The following is a 20,372-nucleotide window of genomic DNA, read 5'->3' on the forward strand; positions in this document are numbered from 1 at the left end:
CCAAACCGGCTAGGGCTCGGCCCCTCTTTTGAGTGGAGGAAACCCAGGACTTCAGCCTGGTGAGTGCCCGGTTACCAGATAGTGGTCTCTGTAGTAAGGGAGGCAGGGTTTGTGCCCATCTGCGTGCCCTCAGAGCCAGCTCCTTCCACCAGGCAAAAGGCCACTGCTCCAGTCCAGGCAGGAGGTGACAAAGGCCTGGGTAATCACGAGAATGGCTGTGGAGTTGTTAATAAAGATACAGCAAGCAGTCTGGGTGACTGGATAGGGGGAGAGGGAGTGGTGGTGACAAGAATGGACGAGTCCAGAAGAATTATGATGAGGGTTTCAGAGATCAAGAGATAGTAGTGAAAGAAAAAACCCACCTCGTCACTATGAAAGCATGGAATGACGACAATAGTGATGCTGCAATCGTTTATTGCATGATTACTACGTGCTTAGTGTAAGGCTAAAAGCTTCCATCTGGACCATAACTACCTTCTGACGTAAGTCCCATCATTATTTCTCTTTTACAGATGAGGAAACAGAGGTTCTGAGAGGTGAGTGAGCTAAAACGTCCAGGTAATACTGAGGGACAGCGAAGACACCAGGCTTCAGGCCCAGGGCTGCCTGGTTCGAGAGCCTCAGCTGCCAGTGGTGATGGAACCACTGACACTAACCAATATGTCAGAGCAAAGTGATTGAGGTCAGTGGTTTCCAAACTTTCCTTACCAACGACCCACCCTTTACCTATGCAACTCTCGAGCTATTTATATATATATATAAATATATAATTAGCTGCACCTGTATATCTATCACATTTTCCTATGAGATAACTTGTATGAACACACTGAGCTGTTAGAATTCCAACCAAAAGCAAAAATGGAATATTTTAGTTAAGCCGATGGGACTCTAAAATATTGGAAGGAGCTCAAAGACCCACATTATTACCTTCACAGACCTCCTTTGGGCCAGAGGATCCCAGGTAGGAGCTACTCAGTCAGGTCAAAGGTTGAGACCTGAGAGAAGCCTTGTCCCTGACCAGTGGGGCAGCCTGGGGCTAGAACAGTGCCTACGAGGTTCCCACCCAGTAATGGGGAGCTGCCAGGTGAGAAGCCAAGGGAGAGTGCAGTGGGGGCAGGAGGTGGAGAAAGCGTGGACAGGGGGCTGAGAAAGATGAGGTCACAGGAGAGTGGCCAAGGTGCTTCTTCTAAATCCCTAGATTTGTGTTTGTTTGTTTTAGCTCAAGCACCATTTGTTGCCTAACATACACTATTTTCATCCTCACAATAATCACTGGGGTGGGAAATAAAAGCCCCATTTTATGGTGGTGGAAACAAAGGCCCAGCAAGGTCCAGTAGCTCCAGTAGCTACTGACCACGTGTTCCCTGCCTCCCGGGGTCTGTGCACAGGCCTCATTTCTGCTACAGGAGTGTGCGGAAAGGAAGCCACCGAGTGGACACGCCCTGACAGGGTGCCAAGTATTCGCAGGCATGTGAACTCACACACTGCTCTGGGGGAACAGCCCAGCGTCTCTGAGCCCTCCTTCCCCTCTCTTACTCCCCCTCCCCCCGCCTCTACACACACACACACACACACACACACACACACACACAATCTCCATTCACATTATCACTACCTAACACCAAGCATCTTGTCTACCAAATGAATAAATGGACATCTGCCCATAAAGCAAGGGCAATGAAATGGCCCGAAGCAGGGCAGCTTCAGCCTCACACAGTCCTGCTGCCTAAGGACCCTCACAGCCGAGCAGAGCACCACTCTCTCCAGCTCCTTCAGGTGTTCCTGTTCACCTCCCCAGGAGCCCCCTCCGCATGCGCATAGCCAGGCTGGGAGACATCCTCACCTACCTGTGGGCACCACATTTAGAACCCTGCCCCCATCCCTGCCCCCGGGGGATCACATAAGAACCCAGATCCCCAGCTGTTTCCTTGAGACGTGTGGTTTAGGGAACAGCCCTCAAGGAGGATCAGAAAATCCTCTGGGGACCTGGGCCTGGGCACAGGACCTCAACCCCCAAGTCCACATGACTGTGCCGCACAATCTAACCACACTCTGGCTTATGTCCCCATGAGAATCTTTTCACGTGTGTTCGGTTTTCCCAGCCAGAATGGGAGGCAACAGAGCGGAGAGAGTAAAAGCCCATGTTTGAGACCTGGACAGGGCTCAGTTCACATCTCAGCTCCACCCTTCCCAGCTGTGTCATCCTGGCAAGTTACTTAAACCTTCTGATCCTCACTCGCCTTATATGCCAACTACGGATAATAATGTCTAGCTTTCCTGATTGTTGTGAAAAGTAAATGAGACCATATATATAAGAATCAGTCCCACGTCCCGCCTGGCACATGGTAAGCACACAGAAAACAGTAACGAATGTTAAAGCGGGGGTCACGGATGCAAACATTTCCAGGGCCTGCTCCCCACCGGGGAGCACGCAACCAGACAGCCCACGTCTGGAAAGGCTGCAGCTGCTGCCAGCTGTAGCCAGCGGTGCCCATGGAATTGTGAGGCCACCAGTTTGCAATCTGGGAGGAAGAGCAGGAACTCTCTGAAGGTGGGGCAACGGCTTCTGTTCCTGCTGTTCGTTTGCGGTGCTAGGCAAACAGCTCCAACGGACAGAAAAGCCCTCCAACCCCGTTTGCTCTGATGGCAGAGGAGGCGGCTCAGGAACTTCCAGGTGATGGGGGAGGAGATGGGGTAGAGCACATGCCCTAGGTGATAGTGAAAGGTTCTGCTGGTATGGCCTTAGCCTGGCAGCTCAGTTAGTTAGAGCATTGTCCTGATACACCAAGGTTGCAAGTTCGGTGCCCGGTTAGGGCATGTACAAGAATCAACCAATGAGTGCATAAATAAAGTGGAATAACAAATTATTCCTCTGTCTCTCTCTCTCTCTCAAAAATCCATTGAAGTAAATGAAATTAAAAAAAAAATTTTAAGGTTCCGCTCATAGGTGGGTAGTGGGAAAGGACAGAGGCCTGAGTCCCCCCCCTCAGACCTGGCTGAGGGAAACCTGCCTGGGCTGGGCACACAGCACACTTAGGAGACAAGGGGCCGGGCACAGGGGCCTCACAGCCCGGAGCTGGGTGACGTTCAGAGTGTACGTGGGGTCCTGTGTGAATCTACCTTGCTGGCCAGTGACAGGCAGGGGCGGGGGGCCCGTTGGGGACTCTCCAGCTTGACGATGCTGATGAATCCAGGCTCCAGATTGTCATCATCACTGGCGTTGCACAGGTACAGGGGGTGGGACTGCAGAGAGAGAGGAGAGGAGAGGTTAGGGAGGCTCTAGGGAAGAGGAGGAAGCTGGGAGAGCCAAGCACTTCTCCATGGTTCCAGACAGGTAGCAGGCAGGGCCTTGTGCTAGGAGAGAGGGAGCATTCTCATTAGATTGCCTCATAGTAAGCTAATAAGTGTCCATTGCCATTGCCAGGGCCAAGCACATGGAGATGGGGGCTAGGAGTGGGCAGCGTCCAAAAGGGGGACCTAACTGAAGAGCCCGCTGCAAAGCAGCGCAAACAACCCTCAAGCCCTGGTTTTCCAAACAGGTCAGGGGCAAAGGGCTCTTTCCCCAGCCCTGCCTCTCCCACCTCCTAATTCCTCTACCTGCCCAAGCACCAGACTAAGCCATATCAGTGCTTGCAGATCTTGCCTTCCCTCCTTGCCCCTGCCCAGGACAGTGCTGGGTTTTGCTGGTGTCTTCTGCCCCCTTGCGATGCCCCCCCGCAGCTGTTGCCTCATAAAGTCCCATCTCTCCTGGGCTTGGGTCTTCTCACTCAGTGCTGCCTTGCTCTCCTCAGTATCCCCCTTTGCCCCTGCCTGTGACCATCTGAGATTAAGCAGGGTGCTGACAGGGAGAAGAGACTATTTGGGGGTGTGGCTTGGCTAAGAGTTAACCCTTGAACAGCACAATTCTTAGGGGCTCATCCTGTCCTCCAGGAAAGATGCAGTGGGATGGAGCCAGCTCAGCCATCGGCTCTGAAGGCTCTGAGATCCAGTCCAAGACCTGAGCCTCCAGCCCTGCTGGTGCTGAGCAATGAGCAAGGGGGAAGTGGGCCCAAAGGTGATAACAGAGACCAAAGGATCCCCTCGTCACAGGGGATCATTCAAAGTGATTCAAATACCCATTTGAATATAATTTTCCCAGAGTGCTGTGAGAACAAAGTATGATTTATCTGGCCCTGGACCATCCTATGGACCAGGGGTTCCCTCATGGTGGAAACCCAATGTGTCCTGGCAAGAAAGGGAATTTCCTACCAGGGAGCTGCCCTCTCTTCCCTCTCTGCTGCTGTCGAAAGGACTTCCAGAAAGAACCATCAGAGGAACCAGGGAACTTTGAATTTATGAAGATGACAATGTCAAATGATGGATTTAAAAGCACACACACAAAATAAAATAAAAGCACAGTCATTGGTGTGTGTGTGTGTGTGTGTGTGTGTGTGTGTGTGTGTGTGTTTTTTAATCCTGACCCAAGGACATTTTTCCATTGATTTTCAGAGAGAGTGAAAAGAGGGAAAAACAGACAGAAATATCGATGTGAGAGAAACAAATCGATTGGTTGCCTCCTGCACGGGCCAGGGAAGAGCCTGCAATGAGGTACACAGGCCAATGCTCTATCCACTGAGCCAAACCTGCTAGGGCAGCACAGTCATTTTTTGAAAGCACTCTGAGGCTGTGCCACCTCAGTCCCTGGAACATGGTAGGCTCTCAATCACTAGGCCCTACCTTGCTTTGAACTGTATGCTTGTGAATGAAAATCTTTGGGCAGGGGATGCTGAGATTGGAGGGAGTTCCACTCATGCTCCTAGAACTTAAGGGCTAGTGGTAGTCTAGTGATCATGGTTTGTATGGGGGAAAAGCTTATACACCCCTCACTGCCAGAAAAAGGCCGGGGCACAGGCTGGGTGCTCTCACCTCAGTGAAGCTGCAGCCCCTGTCTCAACAAGCTCCATTGGTCTGTCTGTCTGCCCACCTGCCCAACCATGTAGCACTCATTTCTTCATTCTACCAACAAGAGTCCCCTGGTGCCAGGCACTGTACAGAACATTGAGGAGTCGAGGATGAATCAGACAGGCCCTTGCCTTAGAGAAGCTCCAATGACTAGTGTACAAACATACTGTGTTGTGATGTTATAAACGCAGGTGCATGCGGCGGCCTGAGGAAAGGCATAAGGCCGGGTGGGGTGGGGGTGGGGAGGACTAACGATCCCATGCAGGAGGGCAAGGACACTTCGGTGCTTCCTGGGGACTGAACAGCTATGTGTTTGCAGGGGAGAGTGCCTCCCTGGCAGAGGAAGCAGCCTGTGCCGAGGCGTGGAGGCACAGTCACAGGGCTGAAAGGGACTGTGGGAAGTAGGTCTAGTGCGAAAGAGAAAGCAAGAGATTGGGTTGAAAAGGTCAGCAAGAGCCAGACCACAGAATTGCATTTGAGAAGGATCTTCCTAGTGACAGTCTGGTGTGGTGAGTTAAAAGTCAACTGCTCGAACAGAACAGATATGAGACCTTCCTTCAGGAACAAGTTGCAGCCACAAACGTCTGCTGCTTGGCTTGACCCATTCCCTCCTCCCCAACCCCATCATGCTACCCATGGTCCAGCTTTCTTGAGATAACACCAAGACAACTCTCACTGACCAGAGGGTCAATTGGGGGAGGGGAGAAAGTCACTTTGGAGAAAAGCAGTTTAGAGAAGGATTTGCAAATATTTAACCACCTCTCTGCCCCCACCCCACGCCTCCATAGTGATACAATGAAGGATGCCTCTGAGGAGATGGAGGGGAAAAACTTGGTGTCAGAGTCACCAGGCTGCCCCAGTCTTGAACGACTAGGGAAGAAGGAAGGGGAGAAAATGAACCATTAGTCAATGCCTCTGGCGCGCCAGGGCCTTTAGATGTGATCTCACTATGAGGTAGGTATGATGATCCCCATTTAAAGAGGAAGAAGCTTGAGGCTCGAAGTTAAGATCAGAACCCAGCTCTGTCTGACTCCATCCTCTGGAGTCACGTAACTCCAAATGAACCACATAGTCAACCCTCCACTGTTGATGATGATGTGGATGAGAGTTTACATTTATTGAATGGGCACAGTGAGCCATTGATTGTTTTGAGCACTTTTGTGCATTAACTCTTTTCATCCTCATAGCCCTATGAGGCAGAAACTATTATTGTCTCCATTTTAAGGATGAGGAAACAAAGGCAGTAAGAGGTTAAGTAACATGCCTAGGAGTATGCAGCTAAGATCAGAAGAAATGAAAAGAAGTGTAGTATCAGATAGGTTAAAAAAACGAACAAGCACAATTGAGAACAATTTCCATTGGATTTTGACAACATGATACCTTCCCTCAACTCATGACCAAGAAATTTCACTTTTCTAATTCCACGTTCCTAAAGCATCAGGGCCCAAACATGAGTCCCTAATATATTAGTGGTGTCTTCCAGGATTCTGTCCTAGATCCTCCTCTCTTTTCACTCTCCGTGGTGTCTCTGGGTTACCCAGACAATCCTGTGGCCATGTGGTAGTTTTCCACATAGAGGCTGTTAATTACAGATGTGCAGCCCAGACTTCTCTTGAGTTCTAGACTCATATGCCCGATAGGCAGAGCCTAGACGTTTCTGCCCGCAGAAGCCTCAATGTCACATGTTCAAAACGGAACTAATCATTTTGTCGCTCAAAACTCCTCTAGTGGCCGGAACCGGTTTGGCTCAGTGGATAGAGCGTCGGCCTGCGGACTGAAGTGTCCCGGGTTCGATTCCGGTCGGGGGCATGTGCCTGGGTTGCGGGCACATCCCCAGTGGGAGATGTGCAGGAGGCGGCTGATCGATGTTTCTCTCTCATCGATGATTCTGACTCTCTATCTCTCTCCCTTCCTCTCTGTAAAAAATCAATAAAATATATATTTTTTTAAAAAACACAAAAAAACAAAAACAAAAACAAAAAAAACAAAAACTCCTCTAGTGCTCTCTGTTTTAGGGATTGGAATGACTATCTTCAGATGTTGTCCCCCTGCCTCCTCTCCTTTTCAGCCCCTACCCCCACCACCAATGCGCAATAACCAAAAAATTCTAGCAGTTCTGTCTCCTCGATATTTCTCTTTCCCCGATTCTCACTATGGTTACCCTAACACAGGTCACCATCACTGCTCTTCCAACTCACTGAAATAATCTTTTAACTGGGGTCGCCTCACCCCACTCAGCTCTCTGTACTGAAGCCAAAGTGGTCAAAAATGCTAACTTGAGCATGTCACTCTTCCACTATTAGCTCTTAAAAGGCTCCTTACAGCTCTTGGAATAAAGTCGGTGCTTTTAAACATAGCTTAAAAGGCTCTGTCTGCTCCGGGCACGGGCGTGGCCCTTCATGGCCTGCCTGGAGGCTTACCGTCCCTTCCCACACCTCCTTCCTCCCTTGCAGCCCATGCTCCAGAAATAACTGTTTCATGGCCCCACATTTGGCATTTGTTGCTCTGTCAGGAGAGGTTAGAGGCCTCTCCTCTGGGTCGCCTCAGCACCCTGTATTTCCCAATCATAGACTTACCCCATGGTATTTCAGTTGTCTGCTATGTCCCTCTCTCGCCCAGGCTGTGACTGATCTTCACCGCCCGTTCGGTACCTGCTACCTGGTTTCTTCTATTAAATATTAAAGGTCTACACCCAGATTAGTGATTGCTAACTTTAAAAACAACACAATGCACACCAAGATCCTGATCATGGTGGCTCTGGAAGAGGAACCAGACAAGAGATGGTGAAAAGAGGCTCCGGTGTTTTGCGGTGAATCCTTCAATCATAGGATAATATATTAAGATACTGAGTTTTATGTTTTTGCTGTTGTGGAAGAATAAAAAAGAATGAGAACTATTTACACTCACTCTGTGTCTTTTTCCTCTTCCCATTCTAAGAAGACAGCCTCACCTTTTATTTGCCTGCCTCAGGCACATTTGCCTTAAGCAAATGTTGCTAAAGACCTATCTTCCTGGCTTTCCCAAAAGACTGACCTCATTGAGGAAACATGAGGATCCTGAAGGCAGAAAGCAGTGGGGGTGGCGAGGGGGCAAAGGGTTACAGCCCCTGGAATCTGAAGGGTGGGGGGGTCCTGAGGAAGAGCGCAAAGTTGTGGGAATCTGTAGCCTGTGCCCCAAAAGGGGTAGACCTTGGGAGGCTGGACCCTGGAGAGATAAAGATGGGCTTATGTGCAATTCAAGAGAATACTTGTGCTTGAGCATGGACATATATCAGAGAGGTCCCTCAGATATTTCGGTTTGGGCTACTCTATGTGGGAAAGCACTCACAGAAACAAAAATCTCCACCCACCTAGTGGAACAGGGCCTTGAGGTCAGGTTTAATTTGATAAAAAGAAAATACCGTATCTTGTATAGTCATAATTGTGGCAAGAAAACCGCACTCACTACACTTCTGTATGGTTTGACTCTTTTACAATGGGAGTTTTTCAAGCTGTTTCAGGTTAAAGACACACACACAAAGTCAGGCAACCAGGATGCTGTCCATGCCTAGCAAGGCTAAGGCATGTTAGTCTTCGGGGGCGGGGGGGGGCGGGGGGGGGCGGTGGTTTAACACAGAGGCTGCCTCTGCCCTCTCCTCCCAGGAGGTTTCAGCGGGGAAGAGAGCTCCCAGGGAGAAAACAGGTCCACATGCACCTGCTTCCTCTCCTAATCATGAAGATGCACACGATTTCCACCCTGGGCCACCTACCGCTTTCTGGCTCCAGGAGAAACGGGCTGGCCGGATTCAGGGAGGGTGGGGCTGGGGAGGCTCCCGGGAATTTCAGGAACTTCGTGGACTTAAGGATTCCTTATCTTTGTCTGTGTCTTCCTGAAAGCACAGGAGGTGTAAAGCCCTGTCCCAGAGGCTGCCACGAGGGGCAAACTAAGACGACTTGCTCTCAGGGTGCAGGCCCCTCTGGCTGAGAACTCAGCTTTGCACACAAGTTTTGTACACTTTTGTAAAGACGTGCGTTCTCTCCTTCAGTGGCGTGTGATGTGTTTCATATTCTTGAGTCTGTTCTCTGTGTCTCTGTCTTCCTCCTTAAACTTACTTGTTCCGATTTTCCACCCTTCCTCCAAAACAGACCTGAGGTGTAACATTCTGACTCCATCATTTACCTGTGTGACCTTGGGCAGGATACTTAGCCTTTCTGGGCCTCCTATTCCTCACTTCAGAATGAGGTACAAAATGCCTCCTGATTTTCACGAGGACCAGAGATACTGGATATAAATGTCAGGCACAGAGCGCGACACAACCAGCGCTCACTGACTGGTGGTGTTTTTATTATCGCATTTGCAATGATAACATCCCTCCTGACTCCTGGAAGGGACAAAGCTCTCTCTGACTGCTCCTCCCTTGGCAATCTCAACAGTGCCTCTGAATGCCAGCTTTCCACGTTCCGCGAGGCGCAGCCAGGGACAGCTCATTGTCCACGGTCACTTCCCTCCTGCACTCGGCCCTCCAAACCCACTGAACAAGCTCTTCCAGTTCCCAGCCCGCCCCCTTCCCATGAAGGCGGCCATGTGATCTCATTACCTCCTCACAAAGGGCATTCCAGGGCTCAACTGAGCCCCGAACTTAATGCTGGGCTTACTTTATCCTTGGCATCTCCTCCTCCTTCTTGGGGAGGTGGGGGTGGGGTGGGGGGTGGGGAGGGAGTGCTTTTGCAAGCAATTCTTTACTGTCTCCTGTTTCCCAGCCACCCTCCTCCCCCCACCTCTGCTGTAATAGTCTCTTACTTCTCTGATTCCACATACAGACCTTCACCCAGGCCTTGGACAGGTAACTTTACTGCCTGCTGCAATTTTGCCTTTGTAATCAGGAACGTTGGCCAGGCATCAAAGGCACCCTTCTCCCCATTTCCTCTTTTTCGATTTTATAATCATCCTCTCCTGTGCAGCCTCCATTACCTGAACTTAGAACTACCTAACTTTTATCTCAGGCAGCAGGACTCACCAGCAGTATAAAGTCAAGCTCCTGTGGAGAGGGGGTTGGGAGAAACCAGATTGGCCTGCAGTTGCTGCTTCCGGCTCCCAGCACCGGAACAGCCTCTGAGGCCCAGTTTGGTCACCTGGCCTTTATTTAAAGAGGTCGGTATTAATCTACAGGTTAATCCTACTGGTGATTGCTCAGGCTTGGATTTGGAAACCTCTAGGCCTCATTTCCATCCTCACCTTAGCCTGTGGCTACGTCTTTGGGATTGCTGAGTTCCCTGATGAATTAAGTCAGGAGGCTAGGGAATTGTCAAGAGGATTTTCCTGTTGTCTATTTTGCTAAAAATTTTTATACAAGGAAAATGTAGTCCTGTTTAATGGTGTGATTTTTTTAAGATAGGAAAGAAAATAATGTTGGTGGGATGAGAGAAGCATAACCGCGGGCTACCTGATGGGAAGGGGCTAACAGGTACAGGATAGATGGCAGAGGCCTCCAGTATTTCTTACTTGATCCAGAAAACCTTCCTGGAGGGGACTGAGGCTGGTGAGCAAGAGGGCTGTCAAGAGAACTGGAACGTGCCACTGTCTAGTGGGGAACAGGGTGACAAAATCTGAGAGGGCAGCCCTAACTGGTTTGGCTCAGTGGATAGAGTGTCGGCCTGTGGACTGAAGGGCCCCAGGTTCGATTCTGGTCAAAGGCATGTACCTTGGTTGCGGGCACATCCCCAGTAGGGGTGTGCAGGAGGCAGCTGATTGATGTTTCTCTCTCATCGATGTTTCTAACTCTCTATCCCTCTCCCTCTCTCTGTAAAAAATCAATAAAATATATTTTAAAAAAAAAATCTGAGAGGGAAAACCGAGCTCATCGAAGGTCCAGTCTGGGGCTTTGCATATTGTAGGCCCTTATAAACAATACTCAGTTTAAATCCAGTTGCCATGCAGTTTATAAAAGAGATATGAATTGCTAAGAGCTGAGCCTGGTTCACACCTGTACGGGATGTTCAAAGCTTGCTTTTTAAAGATGAGGGATATGAGACACATTACCAACTGCCCACGGTTACACAATTAGATCAAGGGGGTTGAGGTTTCCTGAACTCAATCCCAGTGCCCCGTCTACTCCACATGCCCCCCCTCCCCTCCAAGGTATGCATGCTGGGAAGTATTTTGTGTGGGACAACAAACATTAGCCCAGTATTCTAATGCATAAATCAAAGGCCTCAGGACCTCCATTTCTAGAATTTTCAAACACGAATAGTTCTTAGCAATAAGACAGGAGCAAGGTCTGTCTGCTCCTTTTCCCTCTGGGCCTAGGCTCTTTCTGCCCAGCAACCTCAGCTTCCTTCCTCTCCCCTAGGGCTTATCTCATGTCTTCTAGCCACAACAAAGGCAGCCAGACCCAGACACTGCTCAGAAATGCCTTCCCAGTGAATAGTCTCTGTTTGTTTAGGATGAGAAAGGTGTGCCCTGAAATTAGAGGTCACAGAAGCTTAGACCCAAATAATGGTCGTTCAGTCAGACTACAACTTCCCTTACTGAATCACCCCATACTGAAGACTTCATTCTTCCACTTAAAAATTCACTTATCCTTGTCTCAGACTGCGCCCAAGCTCCATGATGTCAACTGGGCCTCTTTACCTTCCGGTAGCCCCCATGGTAGGGTTTTCCTACCCTACACTCCGCTTGACGTCTTTGTGTTGTTACAGGGTCATAAGCAGAGTTATAAGCAGGAAAAAGAATGGGAGGAGAAAGAAATTAGTTGCTTTTGAAATAAATTGTATCAGAGAAGAGAGCTTACTTGGCAGTAACCAGACAGAGAGAAAGAAGGAGAAAAATCTCAACCAGCCAAGAGGTAGAGCTTTTGTCCATTCCATTCCATATAGAAATGACCTGACCTCTAGTTAAAGGGGCACCAGGAAGCTATTCATGAAGTTAGGAGCAAAGGAGAGAGAGCCCATCAAGTATCATTTCAGTTGAGTTGGTGCTCTTTGGAAGGAATGCTATGAACTAGGGTAGCAAAGTTCTGAAGCACATGAAGGTCAAGGCCTTAGAAAACACGCCAATCTTGTAGTTTGAACTCCCTCCACCAGGTGAGGAGCTCAGGGCTCCAACCACCAAGAGTCCTCTGAGGAGGCCCTGAAAGGTCATCTGAGTTCTGCCACTCAGAGACCACCACCCATGGAGATCTTGCCACCTTACTGATCTTCATCCTATAGACTCTATAGTATAGAGAGCCCCACTTGAGGGACCTTATTTAGCTGCCCGGTTCAAAGTGGTCCTCTGCAGAAAGGCTGAGGTCTTGATGCAGGTGATAGTACTGCTAGGGGTAACACCTACTCCTTACACTTGCAGGATAAGGTCTAAGAAGGCTTTTACCAGGGAGCTTCCGAAGCATGGCCACAATGAGGAAGGTAACTGGACTCTCACATTAGCCCGATGTGCTGTTTGCAAACAGCCATTTCACAGGGTGCTTTCTGATGCTACTATTCTTGTTCCAGCCAAACTCATGCAAGAGATGACAAAAATTAGAAACGTGATGGAAGCAGTAGTGTTTGTTTTTAAGTTATGATTTAGGTTATGATGTTAATGCTGAAAAAGCCAAAGACGAAACCCAGACAATCCTTGGGGGGTGGGGGGGTGGGGGGAGGACCAAAGAAATGAAACTGGAGGAGATGAGATTATTTCTTTAAATAGATCAGAGGCACAGCAGAGCTACTCAGTGTTGCTAAGTGTGGTGATTTCAATGCAAGGGTGTGAAATGGCTAAACTCATCTGGTTATTTCACACACATTCCACGTCTTTCGGGCCTAGTCTCCTGCTCAGAGCTTGCAGGGATTTCCAGTTGCCCTGCAAACTCTGCTCCATACTGACTGCTGTCTTCCATGCCTGGCTTCTAAGCCCTTTGAGGACAGATAGTGCATCCAATATCTGTCATGTTATGTGTGGAGATGGGGTGGGGTGAAACCATGGAGTTTGCTGGGCCGATCCCCAACTCCTGGGAAGTAACACACAATATTGCATTGACATTGCAAAATGGAAAAACTATGGAACATGGGCCTGAGCTTCAATAAAGAAACAATAGAAGGGATGGAGGGGGTAGTACACTTAGAATTACAGCAGGAGGAGGAGGACAAAATTATTCAAGTCACCAGCCAACTCAGATGCCCAGAGTCTCTCCTCAGAAGCCATCAGGGGTTGAGATCAGGCCAAGGAGGCTTCTGTTCAGACCAGGCAACAGTCAGGAGAGGCTTGTGTTGGAGAAAGCCCAAGGGCTCCAGCCGGACCGCTGACAGCCCTTTGACCACAGCTCTGAACCCCTGTCCATGGGGTGGCCCTGGGGAAGAGGCCTGCTTTGGGGGGACTGTTTAATGATTTGCCAGCAAAGAACAAGGCAAACAGACTTCTGGCAGCTGCCTGGATGCAACAGGAGAGTAGATTTTTATTCCCACCCACGGCGCAGCCTCCAGGCAAAGGATAAAAGAAAAAGTGAGGGTGATGCTGTGAGAGCTGGGGAGGGATTGCCATTTGGACTCAGCATTTCCCTGCGTCTCTGTGGATGGTGCCTGGATATCTTGGCATTGGTGCCACTTGGTATTTCCATCCGCTGAATATTTTAGTCATTCCTAATAGCAGCATCTCTCGAGCTCCTAGAAACTAAAGAGTAAGATCTGTGTACGTGGCCTCTTAGGACAGAGGTCTGGGCATCACAGAGAATGAAACAACAGAAGAAAAAAACCCCACTGTCTTTGCTCTTAAATCTTTTACAGAAAATGAATGAAATGGGAAAGCAGCTGGTTCTCTGCTGAATTCCTTTTACTTTCTCTCCCCGTGAGCCTTCCCTATCTCCTTGGCTCTAGAGAGGAAAAAAGCATGGCACCTCTCTGTCCCCTGTGAGCCTAAGCCTCCCCGCTCTAAATCCTGCAGCTCCCCACTTATTTTTGCCCTCAACCTCCAAGCCCAGCCCAAACTAGGTCCTTCTCTAATCCTCTGACCAGCTGTCAGCCCCCAGAACTGAACACTTTCTCCCATACAGTCCCCTAAAGTGATATATTCAAAATTATTAACTGACACTTTTACAGTTAGTTACGTCAGTCAGGGTTCCACTGGGACCCACTGGCTTACCCATTCCCACCAGCAGAATGCCTGGTGCTGAGATGTTTAACAAAATATACGATTCCTTTCCTCCTCCCTGTAAAGCAGACCCAGAGCCCTTTCGCATCAGGGCCTGGGTCTTATTTATCCCTCGGCAGAATGCCAGGCGCAGAGTCGGTGTGGGGAGGGGGAAAAACATGCTCAATTATCTGTTTCAATAAACAAATGTGAGATCAAATAAATAATGTGGTGGCTGCATTGTCATTTGACCAGGATATGATTATTTTCAGATTTCTGCTTTCTCTTCAGAAATCTTCTGTATAGTTGCTATAAGTTTCTGACCTCTAGGGAAGACAGAGTCCTCCTCCTCCCTTTTTACATCATGCCTAAATCTCCCCTAGAACCCTGAACAAAACTCGCTTCTTTCCGGAAACCCTCCTGCTTAATAATCTATCCCTAGTTACTCTTTTGTCCTCCCTCGTATCAATGTGCTGAGCAGAGCATAATCCTTAATGGGGGAGAAAGCATCTCTCCACCAACAAATGGGAAGGGCTCCTGCTCTCAAGAGACTTGAACTGTACTGTAGGTCTATAGCGATGCATTCACATGCTCATGCACAGGGTCTTATGGCCATTTGTCAAATGACACAGAGAATACAAACGCGCAGAGCACCGCATTCACATGGTGGGAGAATGTGGAATGAATGGCCAACTTACTTACACTTGCTATACTGCTTTGGATGTATTCTTCAGTCATTTGGGGCCTTTTAGTCTATCTCGCAGATCTGATGGGAAGCTCCTCCAGGCCAGGAGCCATTTAGAAATTATTAAAAACAATTTTAATTATTTTTTTATCCCATAGAATTGACTCAACCTCTTGCCCGCCACTGGCTCTATGCCATAGTGTTGGCTGAATTTCCTAGGTGAATGAACTTCAGTTCCTACTAGGATTTTATGAGGATTTGACCAGTGATCTGCATGGAAAAGTCTAGAAAAACTCAGACTTGATTTACTCCCAATAGTATTTCATTTTTCTTCTGAGTGGGTTTTTTTCTTACTTTTAGTGGAATAAGAGATTAATTCTCTTTTTTCTCCATCCATTATACCCTGAAAAACTGATGTACCTGAAGTCCAAATTTTAAAGAGTTCAGTTGAGATCTTCACCTCTCCTTTGTTTTGGCCTCCCAGCAGCGTGACCACCTGTCCAGCCTACTCTGGCTCTGAGAGTGGACGTAGGCCATATGCTCAATTATTCCAAATACCCCTGGACTTGCTCTTTGTGAACTGTGAGTTCCCTGTTACTTCCTAATTGCTCAAACCTCTTTATTTTTCTTGTTAAGTGCAGACTGTAAGAGATACAAAAAGATAATCAAAGTGCTGATAAATGGAAGAGGAATCTTCTCAGTTATCAAGTTGGCTCTGCGGAATAGCAGTTCCTGTTTGCATTTGTCAGGAGATTCAGAAGGTGCCATCACCGGACTCAGTGGGTAAGGGAAGTACTTAGAGAGCTAGGGAAGGGAGCCAGATCCCTGGGCTGAGAGTTCACAGGGCAGCGAGGATCAATAGCAGCACTTCTGATTTGCACACTGTTACCAAGGTACAGAGCGACACTACCCTTTGTCCTTTTTATTTTTACGCTGCTAATGGAACCCTTTACCCCAAATTAAGACTATTACTCAGCTCTGATGTTGTATTTTATATTAACAAAGTGCTTTATAATCCTTCATTAGCTATTTTATCCTCCCTTTATTAGTGCCACCCATTTCAGAAATTAGGTGGAAGAGACAACACAATGCATATTGGGCTTGCAGCCAGGAATCATGAATTCTGGACATGGATTTCATGTACTAAATACAATGAAAGGAGACTTGATGGACCACAGAAAGAGTCACAGAGCAAATGAACAGAAGCACCAAAATTTTAAGAGCCTCTTGGGAACTAAACCTCCAATGATTTAGAGCAAGACTTGAACATTTTCTTTATTTTGCTAGCAGGAAAACTAAAAGCCGTTACTAGCTTAAATTTAAAATGTGACCACCAAACATATCTTTAACAGGAAAACAGTTCCTTGATTGCCTGATTTCCTCCATCACAGAGAAGAGCATACAGAAAAAAGGACATACCTGCACCTAATGTGCAGGCTGTTTCCTAAGGGACTGATGCTAAATCAAGATAAATATTCCTAAGTTACTTTGACCTGTTGAATACCCCTTCTTGACACTCTTCTCTCTTTATCTTTGTCACAAATGCTATTTTAATTCTTTTTTAAAAATATATTTTATTGATATCTTACAGAGAGGAAGGGAGAGGGATAGAGAGTTAGAAATATCGATGAGAGAGAAACATCAATCAGCTGCCTCCTGCACACCCCCCACTGGGCATGTGCCCGCAACCAAGGTGCATGCCCTTGACTGGAATCGAACCTGAGACCCTTCAGTCCACAGGCCAACGCTCTATCCACTGAGCCAAACAGGTCAGGGCCTATTCTAATTCTTCCACTTCTCTGACTGCCCCTCTTTCTCTTCTGCTTTCTTCCTCTCATTTAAATATAAGGATATAGTCTCTGATTTTTATTATCTCTCTCTGAGGCTCTAAGTCATTCCAATCTTCCATGAGAATTCTCAACTTTGTCCAAAGCCAAGTTCTCCTGCACTTCAAAGGCCTGCAGACATTATTTCTTTGTATTCTTACTCAGATATACCAAACCTACCTATCTTCTGCTTGCATACCACCATAAACCCATAACCCCTCTTGACCTGTTTTTGTTCATGGCGCCATCATTTTCCAAGAGACCCAGGCTGAGCACCTCAGGGTCATTATGATTCCTTAAACTTGCCTTTAGAAATATACCTTTTCTATATCTCTGGAGTCTGAATCATTACAGTAGACTTGTAACTATTCTCCAGTCTCTCACCACTCTAAGGCTCTTTATATGTCTCTGCAAGAACAATCTTCCTGCCCTGACCACTTTGGCTCAGTGGATAGAGCGTCGGCCTGCGGACTGAAGGGTCCAGGGTTCAATTCCAGTCAAGGGCATGTTCCTTGGTTGCGGGCACATCCCCAGTAGGGAGTGTGCAGGAGACAGCTGATCGATGTTTCTCTCTCATCGATGTTTCTAACTCTCTATCTCTCTCCTTTCCTCTCTGTAAAAAATCAATAAAATATATATTAAAAAAAAGAACAATCTTCCTAAATATAGCACTGATCATATCACTGTCCTACTTAAGTACCATCAAAAGCTCTCCACAGCCATCTGAATTAAATTCGGCATCCTCAGCCTATCAAATCAAGGCTCTGCACTGGTGTGGAATTAGACAACTTGGTTTCACATTTCAACTCTTCCACTTACAAGTGTGATTTTGAGTGGGTGGTCTAACCTCTTGGGTCTTGGTTTCCTTATTGGTAAAAAAAAAAAAACAATACAATACAATACAATACAATAAAATAAAATTTAAAATGCAGATACTACCACTGACCCAAGAAGATCATTATAGAGATGAAGTGAAGTAACATACTTAGAGTACCCATAGTTCCTGCACATAGTAGGCACTCAAAAAGAATTAATTCCTTCCTCTTCCTCTCTACCTTTTCAGCTTTCTCCCCCTTCCTTCCTACTGGTACTGTACTACTTGTCCAAACCAAAGTATGTTGCTCAGTATTCTCTCACTTCTCTTGGAATGTCTATTACTTGTATGCTGCCACTTTTTAAAATCCTACTTATTCTTCAAAAGCAAGTTTATATGCTGCCTCTTGCATGAAGAACTCTTCTTCATTTGCAATGTCCCAATCAACTTGTTTGTATGTATCGTATGGCACTTTTCACCTTCTGCCTCATAGTCTTATCTACTAAACTGAGGGCAGGGATTTCTTTACATCCCACATGGCACAATGCCCTAAAATAAGGCAATCAATAAATATGTGTTGAATTAATATTGAAAGCTTGAGCTTTTGGTCTCCCCAGAGTCCATTCATTTGTGATTCATACTTCACACTGAGAACTTTTTAGAAACAATCTCTGGCGGGATATCAGAATTTCAAACAACTTTAACAGAGAAGCTGAGTCAGTCTAGGATTAAGTTCAGTCCTAGGGCAGCCAACAGGAATTGTCTGGACCCTGTTCCTGTTTGAGATATCATAATTTGGCAACTTGTATGAGCCATGGGAGCTCATCAAAATACATTTAGATGAGAACATATTTGTCTTTGGAATAGGCCAACAAAAATGCATGATACCTATAAAAATCAACCACTGTTAGGCTGACAATGACAATGGCTTCACTGGTATAAAAAGGAGTCCCAAAAAGCCATTTGATTCTATAGGTTCGGAATGAGGTTCAGCTAAGAGGTTTAACTATAACCTTACTTTGGCTTTCATCCAATGTATTTCCTTTTGGCCCAGTTAGCAAGTGGGTAATTATATGACATCAGCCACCATGGGGTGACTGGAACACGAGGTGGTTTCATGGTGCCATATAATGTGGCACCAAGTTTCTGAATCACCAACTACAGGTGCATCAACTCTTCCCCTCACCACTACCCCCTCTCCATAAAGTCCACCTTATCTAACATTGCTGTTGACACAGTGACTATGCTTAGGTCCTGGGCACTTTCCTTTGCCTTGTCTTAGTGTTTGTTCGGGTGGGTACTTCTGTGCGGGGATGCCTACAGTGCGTACTTACGGAGCAGGAGTAATCACCCAGTCATCAGGTCATGCTTTTGCCTTAGGTAGGCTCACCTCAGAATGTAACAGCGTATCTACTTGCTACTCCCACACCTACCTGAAATGCTTCAGAGGCTGAACTCCCTTCTTAGCCAAACACCTAACCAGTGGAGTTGCTGTCAATCACTGAGTTTCTTAGCCTGGACATTATCAGGCCTGTTTCTGGAGCCATCTTTCTCCCTAAAACAGCAGCTACTGCATTTCCCCCCCCAAATCCTTTGTAACAGAGAAAATCAATAGCTCCCAAATGTTCCTTGTCAAGATGTAGTCACTTGAGCCTTGGCCGGTATGGCTTAGTTGGTTGAGCATCATCCCAGATACCAAAAGGTCTCCCGTTCAATTCCTGGTCAGGGCACATGCCCCAGTTGTGGGTTTGGTCCCAATCAAGGTATGTATGGGAGGCAGTTGATTGATGTTTCTCTCTCTCTCTCTCTCTCATCAATGAATATATATATATATATATATATATATATATATATATATATGCTGATGGGTACCCATGGAGATTTCCCCATGGCACATCAGAATGGGCCTAAAATCTGACCACTTAGTTGGCCTACTGTTTGATGAAAAACCTACCTTCTTCCCAAAATTATGTTAGGTCCTTCCCAGGAGTTACAGTCTTACTGGGAGATAACATCTACATATTCACAAACAAAATGGTGGTACAAATGACTATTATCAAGTGTCACATTGTGTGATACACTCAATAGATCCTGTGGGCTTTGTGGGAGAGATGGATCTTGAGCTAGACCTTAAGGAAGAAAGAACGCAAATAGGAGAAAAATAACTACATAAGTAAAACAAGCAGGATCTGGCCCATAGGCACCTGTCAAATGGATTTTGGGAAATTCCCAGCTACAGACTTTGGGGAAAAAAACAAGGGGCCAAGTGAGAGAAAAAGTAGGGTTCTTGACCAGTTTCTCCCAAGTTTTCAAGGTATATGAAGACTTGTATGACTGAAAAATAGATCAGCAGAGACAGTCTGGATAATTGAGGCAGGTCAAATTCTGAAGGCCACTGAATGCCAAGATAAAAGTTAGGCCCTCAGAGCAATTTAGTACCAGAGTAGAAACTACAGAGGAATGAAAAGAAAGCTGGTGGTAGGAAAACCAGTTTGAAAGCTATTCCAGTGATCTAGTACTGGCATGATGAGAGCTTGAACTCTGGTGGTAACAGTTAAAAGGCAAAGAGATGAATTGAAGAAATTATGAAGAAAGCGTTGAAAGCACATGTGGACAGATTGAACTGTAGGCATGAATGAATTAAAGGTTCTAAATCTGAACAATTGGAGGGCGGGCGGGGGGTGCATCAACCAAAAAAAAAAAAAGGAATATTGGGGGAAAAAGCTAATTTTGAGCAAGCAAACTTTAATTGTCTTGGGAATACTGAATTAGAGATGAACATTTAAATCCTACCGGCAATTTGAAATAAGAATTGGAGTTGAGCAAAAAGACAGGGCTGCGAATACAATTTTGCTGAACACTGTTTACATCTTCAGATATAGTATTATTGATGTAACATTTTAAATGTTAAGTTTAATGCATGAAAACACTTAGAAAACATTAGAATGGCTGCATAAGTGAATCTGATTAAAACTATACTTTGTGGTTATTGCTTCACTTGAGCTGGTCCCACTATAATAAATCC

The 20,372-nt window shown here is 46.7% G+C and overlaps 1 protein-coding gene across 1 annotated transcript in view; it reads right to left on the reverse strand.

The window, feature by feature from the left end:
- The window catches only part of RNF43 (ring finger protein 43), a 60,585-nt gene that overhangs the window by 13,267 nt on the left and 26,946 nt on the right, over window positions 1-20,372 (reverse strand). The window contains 1 exon segment of the mRNA XM_081110068.1: window positions 3,121-3,243. Coding sequence (XP_080966194.1) covers window positions 3,121-3,243 — 123 coding nt within the window.

Source organism: Myotis nattereri, assembly GCF_964212035.1.
Source record: "Myotis nattereri genome assembly, chromosome: 16".
NCBI lineage: Eukaryota > Metazoa > Chordata > Mammalia > Chiroptera > Vespertilionidae > Myotis > Myotis nattereri.